At 41.1% G+C, this 18,112-nt stretch overlaps 1 protein-coding gene across 6 annotated transcripts in view; it reads right to left on the reverse strand.

The window, feature by feature from the left end:
• The window catches only part of EXT2 (exostosin glycosyltransferase 2), a 207,166-nt gene that overhangs the window by 49,711 nt on the left and 139,343 nt on the right, over positions 1 to 18,112 (reverse strand). For all 6 annotated transcript variants that reach the window (XM_071218083.1, XM_058305492.2, XM_071218084.1 and 3 more), the window contains 3 exons: positions 7,575 to 7,718; positions 5,653 to 5,781; positions 2,500 to 2,582 (listed from right to left, as the gene is read on the reverse strand). In XM_071218083.1, the coding sequence (XP_071074184.1) occupies positions 2,500 to 2,582; positions 5,653 to 5,781; positions 7,575 to 7,718 (356 nt within the window). The remainder of the gene's footprint in view (positions 1 to 2,499; positions 2,583 to 5,652; positions 5,782 to 7,574; positions 7,719 to 18,112) is intronic.

Below are 18,112 nucleotides of genomic sequence, written 5' to 3' on the forward strand. Positions count from 1 at the left end.
CTAAGTGGTCTTCTTTCTTTAGTCTCTTCACCCTTCATTCCATCCTAGGCACTACTTCCAAGTTAATCTCAAGGCATGCGGTGATTTGGAGCTGTGTATACTCCAGAAAAAACATGTTCTTCAACTTAATCAATTCCCGTGGGTATGAACCTATTGTAAGACCTTTTGGTGGGGTTACTTCAGTTAAGATGTGGCCCAACTGAATCAGGATAGGTCCTAATATTATTACTGGAGTCCTTTGTAAGCAGAATGAAATTCAGACAAAGTCTCAGAAAGCAAGAAGTTGAAATTCAATGGCACTCTGAAGAGAACAGAGAGGCCGCCATGTGCACTACCCCGTGACAGAGGCAAGGATAAAGGTTGCCGGCAGCCAGCCTTAGAATGACAGTCTTCAGGAAGAAGGTATCACCTTGCTGACTACTTGATTTAATTTTTCTCTTTTAGCCTCAAAACCGTGAGCTAATAAATTCCCATTGTTTAACCCAACCCATGTCATGGTATTTGCTTGAGTAGCCCAGGAAACTAAAACAATACTTTGATCATGTTACTTCCTGCTCAAAAACCTATGGCTTACCAGAATCCAAAGAAATAAGCTCAAGTTTCTTAATTGAGGATTCAAGGCCCTTTGCAGTTTGGCAAGAACAGCTAGAATCCTAAGCTCTAGTCAAATTGGACTTCTTCCTACTTGCCAAATATACCTTGAACTTGCTGATCAGGTACTTGTGACTATCTAATTCCCCTTGCCTAGGATTTCCTCTTCTTGCCCAGAATACTATTGGCTGGGATTGAAGAGATCTTTAAAGATTAACTTCAAGTGCCACCTCTTTTACAAAAATTTTCCTAAAAAAAAAAAAAAAATCAACCTAGCATGAAATTCTTTTTCCTATGATCAGTTTTAACACTTGGAGCCTCCTTCATGGTACTTATCACACATAGCTTTGTATTATAATTACATATGTATGCATATGTATTTTTTTAATTTTTAAATTATAAAAATTATAATCTGCTTCAAGCCTAACAACATCTAGGCAGTTGTCAATTCTATTTTCAAAGGTCTCCAAAGAGGAAGCCTCCACATCTCCCTTAATACATAATTTTGAATTAAATCCTCCTCACTGCATTTTAAGCCTCTCTACATTTGTTATGATCTTAGTGGTGCTAGAGAAGAGCTGTTTAGTCTCAGCATGAACGTCAAGGCCACTACCAGGTCAGATTTTTGCCATGCTCTTCCTTTCCTGGACCATAGAACCCCACCATTTTAACTTAGTCCAACTGGTAACCACTTAACTTAATACTATGATCTCTCCCCAAACACAGAGAAAGGAGGGTTAAATAACAATTTCATGAACTCCAACAGGAGTACAATTGGGGTCTCTTTCACATGAGCTATCACAGTTAATGTCATTGCCCCTAACTGGATAATACTTATGATACCATAGACAAATATTTCCAAATCACAATAATATTTCGCATTGACAACTGACAAAAGTCATGTCTCTTAAGTAAGACATTTATATATGAAAGAGATAGATTATTTAGAGAGTAAGAAGGACTAAAGCATTATAAAAGAATCTAGGCCAACTGACCAATGTTCTGTACAAAAATCCACCAGGCCCAAAGGATTTCAATATGGCTGATAGGTTTTCAAAATAAATGATGCAAGCAGATGCCTATGTGACCTGTGTAAACCTGAGCTAGTTATCTCATTCTATAAGGCTTCTATGACATTCTCTGAGTGTGTTTTGGTCCCTTGACAATAGTGCTATTGGGATTTGAAAGCTTGCTGCCTGGTTAAGGAGTTGTATTTTAGAAGTAGACTCGATTCAAGTGCTGCAAAGCTGGAGACCCTTTTGGACACAGATGAGAAATATTAGGTCTGGTACAAAATTCTAATGGTCATAAGGGACGGCATATGTCTCACATTTCTTTTATACTCACCTACAAGGCCTAATATTATATTCCATACAAAAGTGTGCTTGTTCAATTGTAATAAAGGGAACATTTCAGAACTGCCCTGCTTTTCTCTCTGCAATGTAAAGAGTTTTGCTTTTAATCCTGTTGTTGGCAGGTGTTTTTTTAGTAATGCCAGCAAAGGTAATTTGTCTCTGGTGGGTTTGGTTTAATTCTTTCTAATCGAGCTTTTACTGTAACATGGAGCTATTACCCTTAAAAACAATCCAGTATTTCCTTGGAATTAACTAGCTTCCACTCAAATGACTGTAGATGGTTAAGTGCTTAGTCCACATGGAGAATGTGGCTTCTGGAGCTTAAGGCCAGCTATATTTTTAAGACCTTTCCAGCCATTACAAATTGAGTGAGTAGCATTCCAAATTAATTCTTGGGTGACCGGGGCTTGAACTAACCCAATTCCCAAAGTGCAAAAGGAGGTGACTATGGCTACCAGCTGCTGTCCTTATATCCCCAACAAAGTCCCATAAACAGGCCCAAGGCAGGAAATGGGGATCAGGAGCTAGTGCAGACTTTTGGTTAGAGGCTTACCTCTCCACCATGTGCGTCTGGTCTAGTGAAAGTCCATCAATGGCTGTGCACTCAGGACACTTGAATTTCTTTCGTGGGGTTACCTGGCAGTGGAACACAATGACATACCTGGTCATCAGTGCCAAGGACAAGAAAACCATGCTTGTGAAATGGCTGTGTGCATTTCTGTGCTGTAAGCTGAGATGCTTGCTCTCTCAACATGCACACACGTGTGCGTACACACAGATATACACTTCACCATTTCTCCAATTCCGTCTGGCTCAGCTAAAACTCACAAGGGCCCAATAAAAAGGGCTTGGAGGGCTTTTGCCTTCTGTAACTGGAAAGAAGTGGTGATGACAAGCTCCTTAAGTCCTGTTTAATGACTGTTTTCTCACTGCCAAGGACCTTATATAAACACCATTTGTTCTTGCAGCCATAAGGGCGATGAAATACAGCTTCCCATAACTTTCACCATAACCTTAGTTCCAACAGACACTCTTTCTCCTTCTTCCAGCTAATGACAAATGCGATGGGAAGCACTGTATTCTTGAAAATGACAGATTATTTTTCAGTTCTCTTGAATCCGGAAAAAAGAATCACCCTCTGAATTTTATACCCTGAGACTCTCTGCCACCCTCCCAAACAAACTTAAACTTCTAATGATTTTCTAGTAAACCCAGGGGAGACTGCTTTCCTAGCTTAGAGAAGATTGAGAAATGGGAGGGAAAGAAAGCTAGGTAACTAGGGTAAGGCTAAGTATTATAGGCACTCAGGATGACTGTTGGGAGTAAGGAGTCACAGCTAAAAACATGTTGAAGCACATCAAAAAACCAAATCGGGGATGACGGGCCCCTTTAAAAGTAACCTCCCAAGTTCCATTCAGTTGTTCACTACAGTTGTTCACTGTTATGGAGAGCTGGGGGAGGGAGTAGGGCCTGGGTCAAGTTCGGTGAGCACAGATAGTGATTGTTCCTCTCTCCTTCGTCTCTCTCTTTTTTTTTTCCCCCTCCCCCTCCATGCTGTTTTGCTGTCTGTGTCCATTCACTGTGTGATCTTCTGGATCTATTTCTCTTTCTGTCTTCTCTTCTCTCTTTCTCCTCTAGGATTCACTGGGATTTGATCCTGGGGTCCTCTGATGTAGAAAGAGGTTCCCTGTCACTTGCGCCACCTCAGTTCCTGGTTTCTGCTGTGCTCCACCTTGACACTCCCCTTTGTCTCTCTTTTGTTGTGTTATCATCTTGCTGCGTGACTCACTTGCACAGGCATTGGCTCACACTTGCTGTGTGGGCACTTGGCCCATGGTTTGGGCACTCAGTTTGCCATGCAGGCACTAGCTCGCCATGCAAGCATGCTCTCTCTTCTTCTTTTTTACCCAGAGGCCCCAGGGATCGAACCTGGGTCCTCCAATATGGTAGGTGGAGGCCTTATGACTTGAGCCATATCTGCATCCCATTTTGTTTTATTTTTTTGAGGTACCAGGAATGGGAGATTGGACCTGGGACCTCATATATGGGAAGACAGCACTCAACCACTGAGCCACATCGGTTTTCTTGAATTGGTTTTTTCATTTGTTTTGCTTTTTGTTTTTTCAGGAGGCACCAGCAACCGAACTCAGGACCTCCCATGTGGGAGGCGGGTGCTCAACCACTCGAGACACATCCACTCCCTCTCTTTAGTTTAATCTGGCTTCTCTCATCAATTTTTTTTTTAAAAGATTTATTTATTTATTTAATTTCCCCCCCTCCCCTGGTTGTCTGTTCTTGGTGTCTATTTGCTGCGTCTTGTTTCTTTGTCTGCTTTTGTTTCTTTGCCCGCTTCTGTTGTCGTCAGCGGCACGGTAAGTGTGGGTGGCGCCATTCCTGGGCAGGCTGCTCTTTCTTTTCACGCTGGGCGGCTTTCCTCACGGGCACACTCCTTGCTCGTGGGGCTCCCCCACGCGGGGGACACCCTTGCGTGGCACGGCACTCCTTGCGCGCATCAGCGCTGTGCATGGCCAGCTCCACATGGGTCAAGGAGGCCCAGGGTTTGAACCGCGGACCTCCCATATGATAGATGGACGCCCTAACCACTGGGCCAAAGTCCGTTTCCCTCTCTCATCAATTAACAGCACAAGGAATCAGTGGAGAATGCCATACCATGTTTCCAGTATAAACTCCCCAGGGAATCTGGCCTAGAAGCTTTGTCCCACTCATTTAAAGTACACTCTCTTTATGTATCTATGGATCTTCTCTGAGAAGACTCCATTTCAAGAATAAAGAGACAGGGAAACGGACTTTGGCTCAGTGGTTAGGGCGTCCGTCTACCACATGGGAGGTCCGTGGTTCAAACCCCAGGCCTCCTTGACCCGTGTGGAGCTGGCCCATGCGCAGTGCTGATGCGTGCAAGGAGTGCTGTGCCACACAGGGGTGTCCCCCGCGTAGGGGAGCCCCACGCGCAAGGAGTGCTTCCCATAAGGAGAGCCGCCCAGCGCGAAGGAGGGAGCAGCCTGCCGAGGAATGGCGCCGCCCACACTTCCCGTGCCGCTGACGACAACAGAAGCGGACAGAGAAACAAGACACAGCAAAAAGACACAGAAAACAGACAACCAGGGGAGGGGAGGGGAATTAAATAAATAAAAAAAAAAAAAAAAAAAAGAATAAAGAGACATACAGTACATTTACAAAGACCACACAGGATTCTTATATACTCTCAGATTCTAGCGTAACCACAGAAAGAGTACTTTTAAAACCTGTAGTTAATATTTTAAAACAATGTTTAGTATAACTACAGTTACAAAATTATATAAGGAGGACTATCTTCTCAATGTCTATAAAAAGCAAAAAACTGAGTCCTTTAGCTAACATACCAGATTCCAAATAGGCTTTTAAAATTAAATTTTCTTTAAAAATCTCATTTATAGAGTGACTATCATAGCCTTTATTTCTGATAGTGACCATTAAAAACTGTAACTAAGGAAATGTACAAAAAAGAATATATACTTAAACTGGCAAAGCCTAGGTTCAATTTTACATTGTGAGCATCAATCATAGGATCTTACAGCTAAATGTGACCTAAAGTTGATCTAGTTCAACCCTTCATTTATAATTACAAAAACTTCTCAGGTTCAGAGAGACAGAGACTGTCCAGGATCACAAGGTGAGTTAGTGGCAGGGCGACAAAGTCACTTCCTACCTTGATGACAGCTTTCCCTGTGACGTTAGCCACCAGGAAATTCATGGCAATGTCTTCACAGTTCATATGAGCATCCACCCAGTTCTTGATATCCCCAGGCATTTTGTAGGTATACAGATAATTAAAATACTGTGGGATGAGACAAAAAAGAAGCATTCAAATAGTAGTTCCCTTCAGCTGACATCCAAGAGGCAACCTAGTCATGGCATGAGGCTTAGCTCTTTCTCCTCAGATTAACCACAAGGCTGCATCATTAGAAAGGGCAAAAGAAGTCTTTAAACACTTTTGGTTAAGTGGCCAATCATCTTTAATAGGGTCATTTTTAAAAAACATCGACCATAAGCAGAGGAGAGGAAAGTGCAAAGCCCTGGTGGGATACTGACTGATCAATGCATCAATGTGTCTAAAAGGCACTGTCCACAGACACACTCCATAGTGATTTTTACTAAATCTTTCACCTTGGATCACAGTGCTTAGTTCCTGTGTTCTGTCTTCTCTGCAAATATTGCAAACAGAAACAGAGATAAAATAACAACGCACTGACATTGCAAGGGTATGTGTTTCTTAAGATGAACAAAAATGAGGTGATTCTAAAATACCATAAACTACATGTATGAATAACAGGCAGAATTTCATGGACAAAATACCATAGAAGAGGAGGAGGAGGAGCGGGAGAAGAAGCAGTAGTACACACAGTCTACTACCATAAACCCCAAGAACTATAAACCTTAGTTTTTTTATTTGCCAAGAACAAAAACTCATTTCTGGATCGGTCCTGAAAAATAAGGGAGCAGCAATGCTGAGCTCACAACAATCGTTATAAATACAGCTAAATTAAATTAACTCTTCTGAACTGAACAGACCTTTCTGTTCAGTTTCTGACAAAGGACAAGTTGTTATTGTTTAATTAAACCATATGCTCCCAGGGAGCACCGAATATTCTCAAGTCAAATGCATATCTTTCTATCTCTCCCTAATAGATAAAAAGTCAAAAACATGAACTGACAATTCTCAGAAGAGAGGAAGTACAAAAGGCTAATAATAAATACACAAAAGGAATTTCAACTTCACTAGTAATCAAGTCAAATAAAAGTTAAAATAATAAGATACCATTTTCACTTATCAAAATAGCTAAGCTTGAATTTTCTTTCCCCCACAAATTTCATGCAAGGCAGGGTATGGTAACAAAATCAGCTTTACATTTTGCTGATGGGAGTATAAATTGGTACAAAAAATACTGCAAACAATTGACCAAAATATACCAAAACCCCTCAAAATGTTCATACTCTTTGATACTGTAATTCCATGTCTAGGAATCTATTATAATGGTCACAAATACAAACAGCATTAATCATAGCATTAGTTAAAACAGCAAAAAACTTTAGAAATGTCCTAAATACTGAACTACAGAGGAATGGTTATATATAAATTATGGCACAATAAATATAATGGTATATGAGCAGTTAAGAATTCAGTGATGTTAAAGATATGAGAAAATAGGACATAATACACGAAAAATGCACATTAATGAGGATATTCACACAGGTGTCTGTGCTATGTGTGAATAAGTAGATAAACATAAGGTAAGCTGGAAAAAGTATGCCAACAGTAATAATCATTATCTCTAGGTGAAAAGACTATCAGTGACTTTTCTTTATTTTGTTTTATTGAGTTTTCCAAACTTTCTACTATGAGCAAGTAGTACTTGTATAATAAGAAAAACAATAGCTTTAAAAAAAGAGAGAAGAAAAGAGAAAAAGAACTACCACACAACACTGCCCTTCTAAACCCTCTGAGCAGAACACTGTTCCTAAATTCAGCAGAAGGTATGGAAAGTTAAATGGAGCCAAATAATATGAGTATCAAACTCTCAATTCTGTCAACCCAGACCCATTTGCCCCAAGCCTGCCCCCTCCCCTTACCTTGTGATAAAAAGCTGCCCCTGTGAGGACCATGGACACTTCATTAGTCCACTCAGACTCGTACTTCCACTTATTCATCTCATGGTCCCAGAGATGTAGGCGACCTGGGTAACCAACCAACCGGTCAGGAAATTCCCGCCAGACCTAAGAACAGAAACACATCAGTAATCGAGTCCCATGCCAGACATCAACCAAGCGCAGTAATAAAGTTATCCAAACAGGTATCAACAGACTCCGTAGGTTCAAATCTTCACAAACTAAGAATGGGCTTCTGAAGATATTCAATTGAATAGGTACTAGCTTTTCTGCCAATATTCAAAGACAGATTTGATTCCAGTTTCTTCCAAAACTTCTTACCCTTGCTTGGAAATATCAAGTAATGTGGAATGATACCTTGTTGAATTGACCAAGGTACGTAATCTCTTAACATATGATTAATGAAATGTCTTTCATACCTAATGAACTCACAAATGAAGAAATGGAACCATGCAACTCAACTGTCCTAATTTATACTGGATTTTTTTTCTAATGGCATTATTTATTAATATAAGAGTGCAAATGTGGAAGCAATTCAACAAGGATTGGTTATCCAAAAAGGAAAAATGGTTAAGTAAACTATGGTAGCTCTGTTCCATGGAACCATTTCATGTGCACATCTTTTAGGTCCTTCAGGGTTCACTCTTTTTTTTTTTTTTAACATTTTTAAAAATTTTCATTTATTTTTTTAATATTACATTAAAAAAATATGAGGTCCCCATATACCCCCCACCCCCCTCACCCCACTCCTCCCCCCACAGCAACAATCTTATTCATCATCATGAGACATTCATTGCATTTGGTGAGTACATCTCTGAGCACCGCTGCACCTCGTGGTCAGTGGTCCACATCATAGCCCACACTCTCCCATGTTCCACCCAGTGCGCCATGGGAGGACATACAATGTCCAGTAACTGTCCCTACAGCATTACCCAGGACAACTCCAAGTCCCCCCGAAAACGCCTCCACATCTCATCTCTTCCTCCCATTCTCCACCCCCAGCAGCCACCATGGCCACTTTCTCCACACCAATGCCACATTTTCTTCTATTACTAATCATTATAGTTCATGAATAGAATATCAGTAAGTCCACTCTAATCCAATTCTATTCCTCCATCCTATGGACCTTGGAATGGTTGTGTCCACTCCACATCCATATCAAGAGGGGGCTTAGATTCCACATGGATGCTGGATGCAATATACTAGATTTTGATGATTATGAAAATTTACAAAGTCTGTTTCTAAAGAAAGCATCAATTTGTCCTGAGCACATATTCGTTCTTCCAAACTGTTAAAAGACTAGCATACAGAGGACTTGTCTGATTTTATACTTGTAATATACTGAACACAAAAATCTGATTTCCATATTAGAAAAGGTTCTTCAATACAGTTTTGTTGCATTAAACAGAATTTAGTATATTGGGGATAGAGGAATTCCAATACCTTTCTCCATGTATTCCTAAATAATCTAGTGTAATCTCTAAAAGACAGGACTTCTATACCATTAATGAATATCAATGATTTACCAGCTACTTACAGTGCCTCTTCACAAGCTCCTTTGTTGGCTGCTCATCCCTTTGTTGGCTGCTCATCCTTTATTAGATCTCAAAATGCCAGAGTTTCTGAGGGTTCAGTCCTGGGCCCTCTTCCTTTCTTCAAACTCTTTCTCTTTCTCAATTTCTATCTATATTTAGCTCTGAACTTTCCTAAGCTGACTACTTACCGGCTATCTCCATGCGGATAAACAAAGGTATCTCAAACTTAACAGGTCCAAAACATAACTCCTGATTCCATATCTCCAAACAAGTCACTCTTCTCAATCTTAGTAAATCATCTACCCAAAATCTAAGTAAATCATCTACCCAAAAGCTAGAAGCCAGCCTTTATTCTTTTCCTTCCTCTCTTGCCCCACATCCAATCCATTAGCAAGTCCTGTTGGCTCTACTTCTGACTACCTCTTACCATGTCTTCTGCCACTCCCTCTAGGTCAAACAAGCATCCTCTCTCACATAGGTTACTGTAATAGGCTTTTACCTTGTCTCCTTGCTTCTACTCTTGCCCTTCCAAACCATTATTTACTCAGCATTCCTAAAGGATGATTCCTAAAAGAATCTTGGCTCAGGACAATCAGTAGCCCACAACCATCATTTGTGTACAAACACACACACACACACACACACACGATCATGATTCTGCAACCAGCATCTCCGTCCAGCTCCTGAGTGTCAAGTCCAGAGAAGATGACTCGTTGCCCTTCACAAGGTCCCCACTATGTTAGCACTCCCCACCCTCAAAAAGCATCTTTTAATAATGCTTCATCCTCCAAACCAAACAAAAAATGACTTTCCATTATACTAAGAGTAATATCCAAATTCCTTACCATCTCTTAAAGGGTCTATGCATTCTACAACCTCTTCTCTTAGCCTGGCACTATCCATCCCCCTACTCCAGGAGTGCCTCTTAACCATGACTAGGCCTTATTTGCTATTTCTTCTGACTAGAAAGTTCCTCTAGTTCTTCAAAAGGTGGGCTCCTTCTCATCAGTCAAGACTCTGCTAAATGTTACCTACTTTGAGAGGCCAAACATGTACCCCCGCCAAGCCACTCTTTATCACATCTCCTCACCCCATGTTTTTACCAAACTTTCATGTTTTGAAATAATTTCATTTATTGTTTTATTATTTATTTTCCTTTGGTAGAATGTAAACTCCATAAGGATTGAAACTGTCTTATTCACTGTGGTATCCCAAGCATAAAGAACAGTGCCTGGCAAATGACAGCATCTAATACACTTGTTGAATGCATGAATGGGTAGAATATCAGCAGGCAAAGAGCTGAGGATGAAGGAAGGGGAACAGAGAACCTTTCTCTTTTCCTCACTGCTAGAGCTGGGGTATACCTTGATCTGGGAAGACATCCTGCAACAATACTGATCAACAGTCACTACCAATTATAATGTGATATCTTAAGTGTGTGAAGATCACAGCAATAACCCACCATCGCTAAAGCACATGTTTTAAATTGCATTTCCAGAAGTGGGTGAAAGGCTATTTACAAAGTCAAATCTTCCCCAGTTTTCCTTGTGCTCATCTACATGCTTTTATGGGATGTCTGACTTGGGTCTTGGGCATGGTCTGAGGCTCTGAAAAGAGCTTTCCTTTGTGTAAAACCAGCTCACCTAACAGGGCTCAAATCCACGACCTTGGTCTCATTAACACCATGTTATAACCAACAGAGTTAATCGGCCACAGGCATCATCCTAATAGCTGCAGACAAATGAATCCATGTCAAACATTTCCTCAGATGTGTAAGCTGCTGCTCAGTTCTCTCTACTCTAAAGTTTGTATTTCAGCAGATTAAAATAATATGATACTATTACAGTTTTATAGAGACCAGAACAGCAACATAGTGTGTGAGCCATAACTTCTGTTTGGTTTGCGGGCCTGGGCAGACTGTTAGGTCCACTGCCAGCTTCATTTCCTTAGCACCAAGCACCTATCTGTTCAAGTTACACCAGTGCCCTAATCACTGATTCATCTCACTTGCACTGAAGAGATTTCTGAAGGGCTTCAAGGTACACATAAACTGAAAACAAGGGATGGGAAAGGTGGAGGAGAAGAGGTGGAGTGTGGAGGGCATCCACTCAGTTGGTGCACCATCTAAAGAAGCCGCACTTGCCCATTTTCTTTCAGTCAACACAGCTCTTAAGTTCAAATCACTTTCCCAAGGAATTTTCCTTCTTTTCAAGCCCCTCATTTGCAACAGTAATGTTACTGGCTCAGTTTTAGGGTTAAATGCTATAAAGATTTCAGTTCTCTTACTGTTAGCTGAAGTTACTTATCAGACTTCTCTCCAGAGACTTAACTGGGTGACACTGGGTCACAGAATGCTAAACTATCCTGTTGTAAAAGCATCAGCAGTGTCCCGAATTTCAGATTCCTTTGGAGCCTTTAGTGAGGGCTGTTATGCATGCAGGGTCTCTGTGCCCTTGACTTATTCCAGGCAGCTGGATACAATCAAGATACCGTCCTTGTCACTTCATCTATAACTCTGCAGTTGACTACAGGATCAAAACGGAGTGGAACAGAATGGGATGGGGCCTCTCTAATCAAGCACCAGTGTGGTATAACGCCGATTATGCATACAGTAAAGCATTTTCCCAGCCAGAAGAACAAGAACTCAAACTCTATCCCCTTCTCCTCATGGCTACTGAACCCTACTTTAATTCGATATTTTTTTTCTTTTTACCTCAGGGAAAATGCAGTGGGGTCAGCTTTCGTCCTTACTAACAGATGCCTTTATATATGGTAGTATGGGCATTTGAAACTTGACATTATATCCCTAGTTCTCGTTAATAGTGCTTCCAGAGCTACGTTCAAGTCACAAAGCCATTACTAAATCGGCTATCTGTACTATTTAGGTCCTCCATATACTGCATCCTCATCTAATTTTAATCACACACACCTTTGAAGACAGAAGTCTCTGTCTGTTAAAATAAACTCTATGTCTTGGCTAGGGACTCAGGACCAGTTTGAATAGTCCGTACATTTCGGGCCACACCATTATACTTACCCTTTCCAACAGAGTACTACATTAGTAATACCACCCCCCCTGACTGTTCCACTCCATTCTATTTTCATCATCTTGGTCTTAACTCATCTCTAACTGGGATCACAGAAATTTCCTCCTCTATGGACTCCCAGCTCTGCTTTCTTGTCTGTTTCCAAGGTTGTCAATTTTTTTTTTTAAACCTCCTGAGGTCTTTAGTGGCTTCCCTTTACTGGACGATCAGAATATCACCATCTACCTTTGTTTAAAAGCCCACAAGAGGGAACCTAGACTGGCTCCTACCTCCTACAGAAGGCAAACCAGAGCCGATATGGTTGAAATAGGCCCAGGACTAGCTCTGTTGCTCATGTGTGATAGGCCTACTCAAGTTGTCCTGCTTTCATTTTGGTGCTTGGATTAAGCAACTTCTAAACATCCTTAGAGTGCTAAGATCTTATAACTTTTTCCTCATTCACCGGTTCCCAAGGAAACTAACTTATCAACTGTGATCTCTTGCAAGTTGTAGGTTTCTAAGTAGCAGGGACTGCATTATTTAACTTTGTTTACAATACCATACACATATGGGCACCCAGTAAATGCTCCTGAATATATGATAACACACTACATTGTAAGTCTGCTTAGAGGGGGCATTTTAAACAGAGAGTGCGTGCTAACCACAGTCAGATTCAGGAAACAGACTGGGGGAAAAGTGGGGGAGGGAGGTGTAACAACAGGTGGTGCCCATCTGGGATATACATTATGAAATCACGGGTCAGCTCTAGGAGAAAAGCAACTCTCTGAAGTGGCTGCTATAGTCGCCACATTTTCAAAGACATCGTTCCATGGGGATATTGCCACTGGGTGAGATGCCACATGTATCAGGACTCACAAGTGAAGAGAAGTGAGCCAAGGAAGTGGTGAGGAAAATGGGGGAAATAAGGATCTAACTAAGTTGCAACCAAGTGGACAAGGGTTGCATTCTTTCCTTGCACTCACTCCCTGAGTTTCATCAATTCCTAATCAAAGTGGGACAGAACTCTATGAATCAGCCAAACTCTGTGGTCACATGCCTGGATCAGCCAAGGCAGAGTTGCAAGAAACTAAACTTTGAATTAGTGGCTCTTCATCCCTCTGGGCTTTATCCTACATGCTACCCAGACTGGAAAGGCAGAGCTGGCCCCTGAGCTGGCTGGCCTCCAGTTCCAAGCTGGGATTCACTTTCAGCCCTCTGGGAACAAAGCTCACCTTTTATATTTTGAATTTCCTGAAATGAAGTGGAATAGAGGAACTGATTGGCTTCATTTTCAGCTCTTGCTTTTAATTACAGTGGTGGTTGGGAGTTTTTGTCAAAGAGGTGCCTTGCAAAGAGCCAAAGCGCCTCAGACTATGCCAGGAACACAACTGAATATTAACACCATTTAGAGCAAAGAAGCTCAGAAGTTGTTACCTGGAATTCCTAATGCTGACTGGTTTTTGACAAATACACGTACATGCCACGTAAGATTACTTCAGTCTGCCTGAGATACTGCTACAACCCAGAGCAGGGTTCTACTTACAATAAGACAAACAGGAAAACCAGTAACACAGGAAGGTTTCTGGGGTTTCGGCAGCATTGCCATTGCCCTCCTCTGGCTGGGCGTTAGTGCCTTGGTGCTGACAGACATGATCTCCATGCCTTTCAAGTTTTTCTGTGGGCTGGGAGCAATGATAAAGGCAAAGATAAAGACTGGGTTTGATCACAATTGATAGAAGAATGTGTGATATTAAATCTTTCAATGGTTACCACTATTAGGAAAATACTATGGAGAAGATGACTTTAAAACATCTGACTTGTCCTTGTATCTGTACCATCTCACAGATGGCACAATCATGTCTTCTGTGGATGTAAGATGATTCACAACTTGGCAGTCTGAGATGCTGACCACCCCCCTCTCCTGTCCGAGCCATCTCAGAGAACTACAGTCTTAGGGATCACTGGGAAGGCAGAGATCACTCAGTCAGGTTCCCTCAAAGATGAGAAAACTGAAACCTGGAAAGGAAGCAGCTCTCCCATGGCTACACTGCTGGTTCAAGTTTAAGCTGGGTCCTAAATCCCAGTCCAGCCCTCTGTTCATGAAGTCATCCTCTCATTTCCCCAAGCTCAGTCCCGCACATGTAAAACAAAGCCAGATGATGGTGTCCCAAATCACATTCAGTGTTAACTTTCTTCAGCTCCCTGGTGCTAGTGCAGATATTGGCAGAGGCATATGTGCATGCTTAACAACCAGGATGGAAAGAGAATGGAGGAGGAAGCAGGAGAGTGACAAAATCATTTGCTCCCACCGGTACTAATCTTCTAAAAGCTCAAGACTTTTCATGAATGTGGGTCTCCATTCAGCAAATAAAGCCACACGCTCAAACCATTAAAAGAAGGAACTCCCATCAGCTATGTAGCAAACCAGTCAGATTCCACATATGACATCGAAGGGCCTCCTGGAACCTTGTAATCTGTGAGGCTCTAGGGCAGAGAAGGACAGGCAGGCAAAAAGCAGCTGAGGGAAGATAAAACAACTACTATGTTTCATGAGGCAATGAATCTTTGGGAGAGAATAAAGAGAAGAGAGTGACGTGAGTTTGACGGGATGGGCCAGGAACAGGTCATGGGTGTTCTTATTTTGTGATCCTTAAGACCCACTGAACATGAAATCATTTTTATTTCCATAACCTCAACTCCAGTGTGGGTCATACTGTTTAAAGTCTGTTCTCAGGGGTTGTTTAATGAATTTAAAAGAGAACAGTGAGCATATGGGAAGCGGATTTGGCTCAAAGGATAGGGCGTCCGCCTACCAGATGGGAGGTCCAGGGTTCAAATCCAGGGCCTCCTGACCCATGTGATGAGCTGGCCCATGCGCAGTACTGATGCGTGCAAGGAGTGCCCTGCCACACAGGGGTGTCCCCCATGTAGGGGAGCCCCACACGCAAGAAGTGCACGCCATAAGGAAAGCCGCCCAGCGCAAAAAAAGTGCGGCCTGTCCAGGAATGGTGCTGCACACAAAGAGAGCTGATGCAGCAAGATGATGCAACAAAAAGAGACACAGATTCCCGGTGCCACTGACAAGAATATGAGTGGACATAGAAGAACGCACAACAAATGGACACAGAAAGCAGACAACTGGGGGGGGGGCAGGTGAGAGGGGGAGAGGAAATAAAAAGAACAGTGAGCATAAGCCAAATAGCAATTCTTTTTTTTTTTTCCCCCAATTTTCAATCAGTTTTTTCTGTGTGTGTTTTTTCCCCCTTTAGTAGAAAAGTTGTGGGTTCACAGAATAATCATGCACAAAATACAGTCTTCCCATATACCACCCTATCACCAATACCTTGCAGCAGTGTGGAACATTTGTTATTTGTTACAACTGATGAAAGCATATCTTTACAACTGTATCACCAAATACAGTCCAAGGTTCACTGTTTGTGCAGTGCAGTTTCATGGAGTATTTATTCAACATTTATAGCCACTGTACATACAACCTAACACTCCCCCCCTTTAACCACATTCAGATCTATATTTCAGTGCTGTTAATCATGTTAACAATGCTGTGCCACCATCACTATCATCCATTACCAAAACATTTCCATCGTTCCAAAAAGGATCCTGTGGTTAATTTTAAGGCTTAACTTCCCAACCCCTAACCCCACCCCAATCCCTGGTAACCTATATTGTAGATTCTATGAGTTTGCTTATTTTAATTATTTCATATCAGTGAGATCATATAATATCTGTCCTTTTGTGCCTGGCTTATTTCACTCAACATGATATCTTCAAGGTTCATCCATACTGTCGCATATATCAGAACCTCATTCCCCTTTATGGCTGAATAATATTCTATTTTACGTATATACCACATTTTGTTTATCCACTCATTGGTTGATGGACATCAACCCAATTTAGTTAATGAGTTAATTCATTACAGTGCCCAAATGTGTGCTTTAAATCCCATAATCTCTTGGTGAAGGATCAAGCACCAGAAGGATTCCTTCAAATACTTAAAATTGATTTGGGATAGCTTGTAATAAAGGTGAAAATTAGAATGAAGTCTAAACTGTTAAGATAATAATAACAACAATGAACATTTGTTAAGACCCTCCTAGGAACTGGGGATTCTTCCAAGGAACTGCAAATGTATTAACTCCATTCTTACAATAATCCTCTACTGGCCCCTTATTACAAAATAGGAAACTGAGGCACTCAGCATTTGAGGAACTTGCCCAAAATAACACATTTTTATTTGAAGTTAATTGTAGATTCACATGCAGTTTTAAGAAATAATACAGAGAGAGCCCGTGTTCCCTTCATTCACTTTCCTCAAATGGCAACATCTTACAGTCCAATATCACAACCATGCTATGGATGTAGGTACAGTCGAGGTTCAGAGCATTTCTATCACACACAGACCCCTCCTATTGACTTTTACAGACATCCCCCCCCACCTGCCGCCTCCAATTCCTGGCCCTTGGCAACCACTAATCTATTCTTCATTTAGATAATTCTGTCATTTCAAGAAGGTTATATAAATGTACTCATGCAATACATAACCTTTTGGGATGGGCTTTCTTTACTCAGCATAATTCCCTGAAGATTCATCCAAGTTGTTGTGTGTATCAACAGTTTGTTCCTTTTTATTGCTGACTAGTATTCCATGGTATGGATGTACTATAGTTTAACTATTTAACCACTAAAGGTAATCTGGGCTGATTCCAGTTTTGGGCTATTACAAAAAAAGCTGCTATGAACATTCATGCACAGGTTTTTATGTAAACATGTTTTCACTCCTCTGGGACAAACTGCTGGGTCATATGGTAGTTACATGTTTAGTTTTATAAGAAATTGCCCAATTGTTTTCCAGAGTGACTATATACTACACATTGGATATAGGAACGATCCAATTTCTCTGTAGTCTCACCAGTATTTGTCAGTATTTTAGCCATTCCGAAGGAAGTGCAGTGATATCTTACTTTGGATTTATTTTGAATTTTCCTAATGATTAATAATGTTGAACATCATTTCACATACTCATATGCCACTGTATGTTCTCTTCAGTGAAATATATGTTCATGTCTTTTCTCTATTTTCCAATTGGATTGCTTATTTTTTACTACCGAGCTTTGAGAGTTCTTTACATATTGTAGATGATTAGTCCTTTGTTGGATATGTGGTTTGCAAATATTTTCTCCTAATCAGTAGCTGGTCTTTTCATCTTCTTCATCATTTGTTAAAATCAGCTGGCCTCCCAGTATTTTTAAGGGACTAAGATTTCAGGGAGTGAGTATATAAATAAAGCATAAATCTTGTTACCCAGGGGCTTATAATCTAGAAAAGCTAATGGCATACACACACAAAAACCAAAAATGAAAGAAAGCTAGGGCAAAGGATAAAGTACAAATGGAGTTAAAAGGATGGAATTACAGAAGATTACTTCTGGATTGGGGATGGGGAAGGAGCAAATAAGAAAAAAGCTCATGTATTTCATTTTAGGAGCATAAAAGAAAGGAGATTTAGGACTGGGATCTGCATTGTATCCACCTAGAGAAATAAGCAGTACAAAATTACCCTTTGCTATTAATATCTCCTTAGCAGGAGAGCAAGTAGATGACCAGGACTCTTTTACTAAATACATAATATAGTATCATTTTCATACAGAAACCATACATTTCATAGAGAAACTACACATGAGAAAAGTCAATGTTCAAACATGTTAAATTTACTCATTCAGTCAAAAGTAGTCAACAAGGTAGACACAAGTCCTTCCTCAATGGCCATCCAAAAGGAAAGTGTTTTAATCAAGCCCTGGACCTACACAGGGATGTAAGTAAGTGGGTCCTGGTTGTGAGACGTTAGCCCCCTTCCCTCCCTCTCCATGAGCAGTGTCACCATGTGATTAGGACTTCCAATCCCCTTCACCCCCCATCTTTAGCCT

The sequence above is a fragment of the Dasypus novemcinctus genome, chromosome 10, assembly GCF_030445035.2.
Source record: "Dasypus novemcinctus isolate mDasNov1 chromosome 10, mDasNov1.1.hap2, whole genome shotgun sequence".
Classification (NCBI taxonomy): Eukaryota; Metazoa; Chordata; class Mammalia; order Cingulata; family Dasypodidae; genus Dasypus; species Dasypus novemcinctus.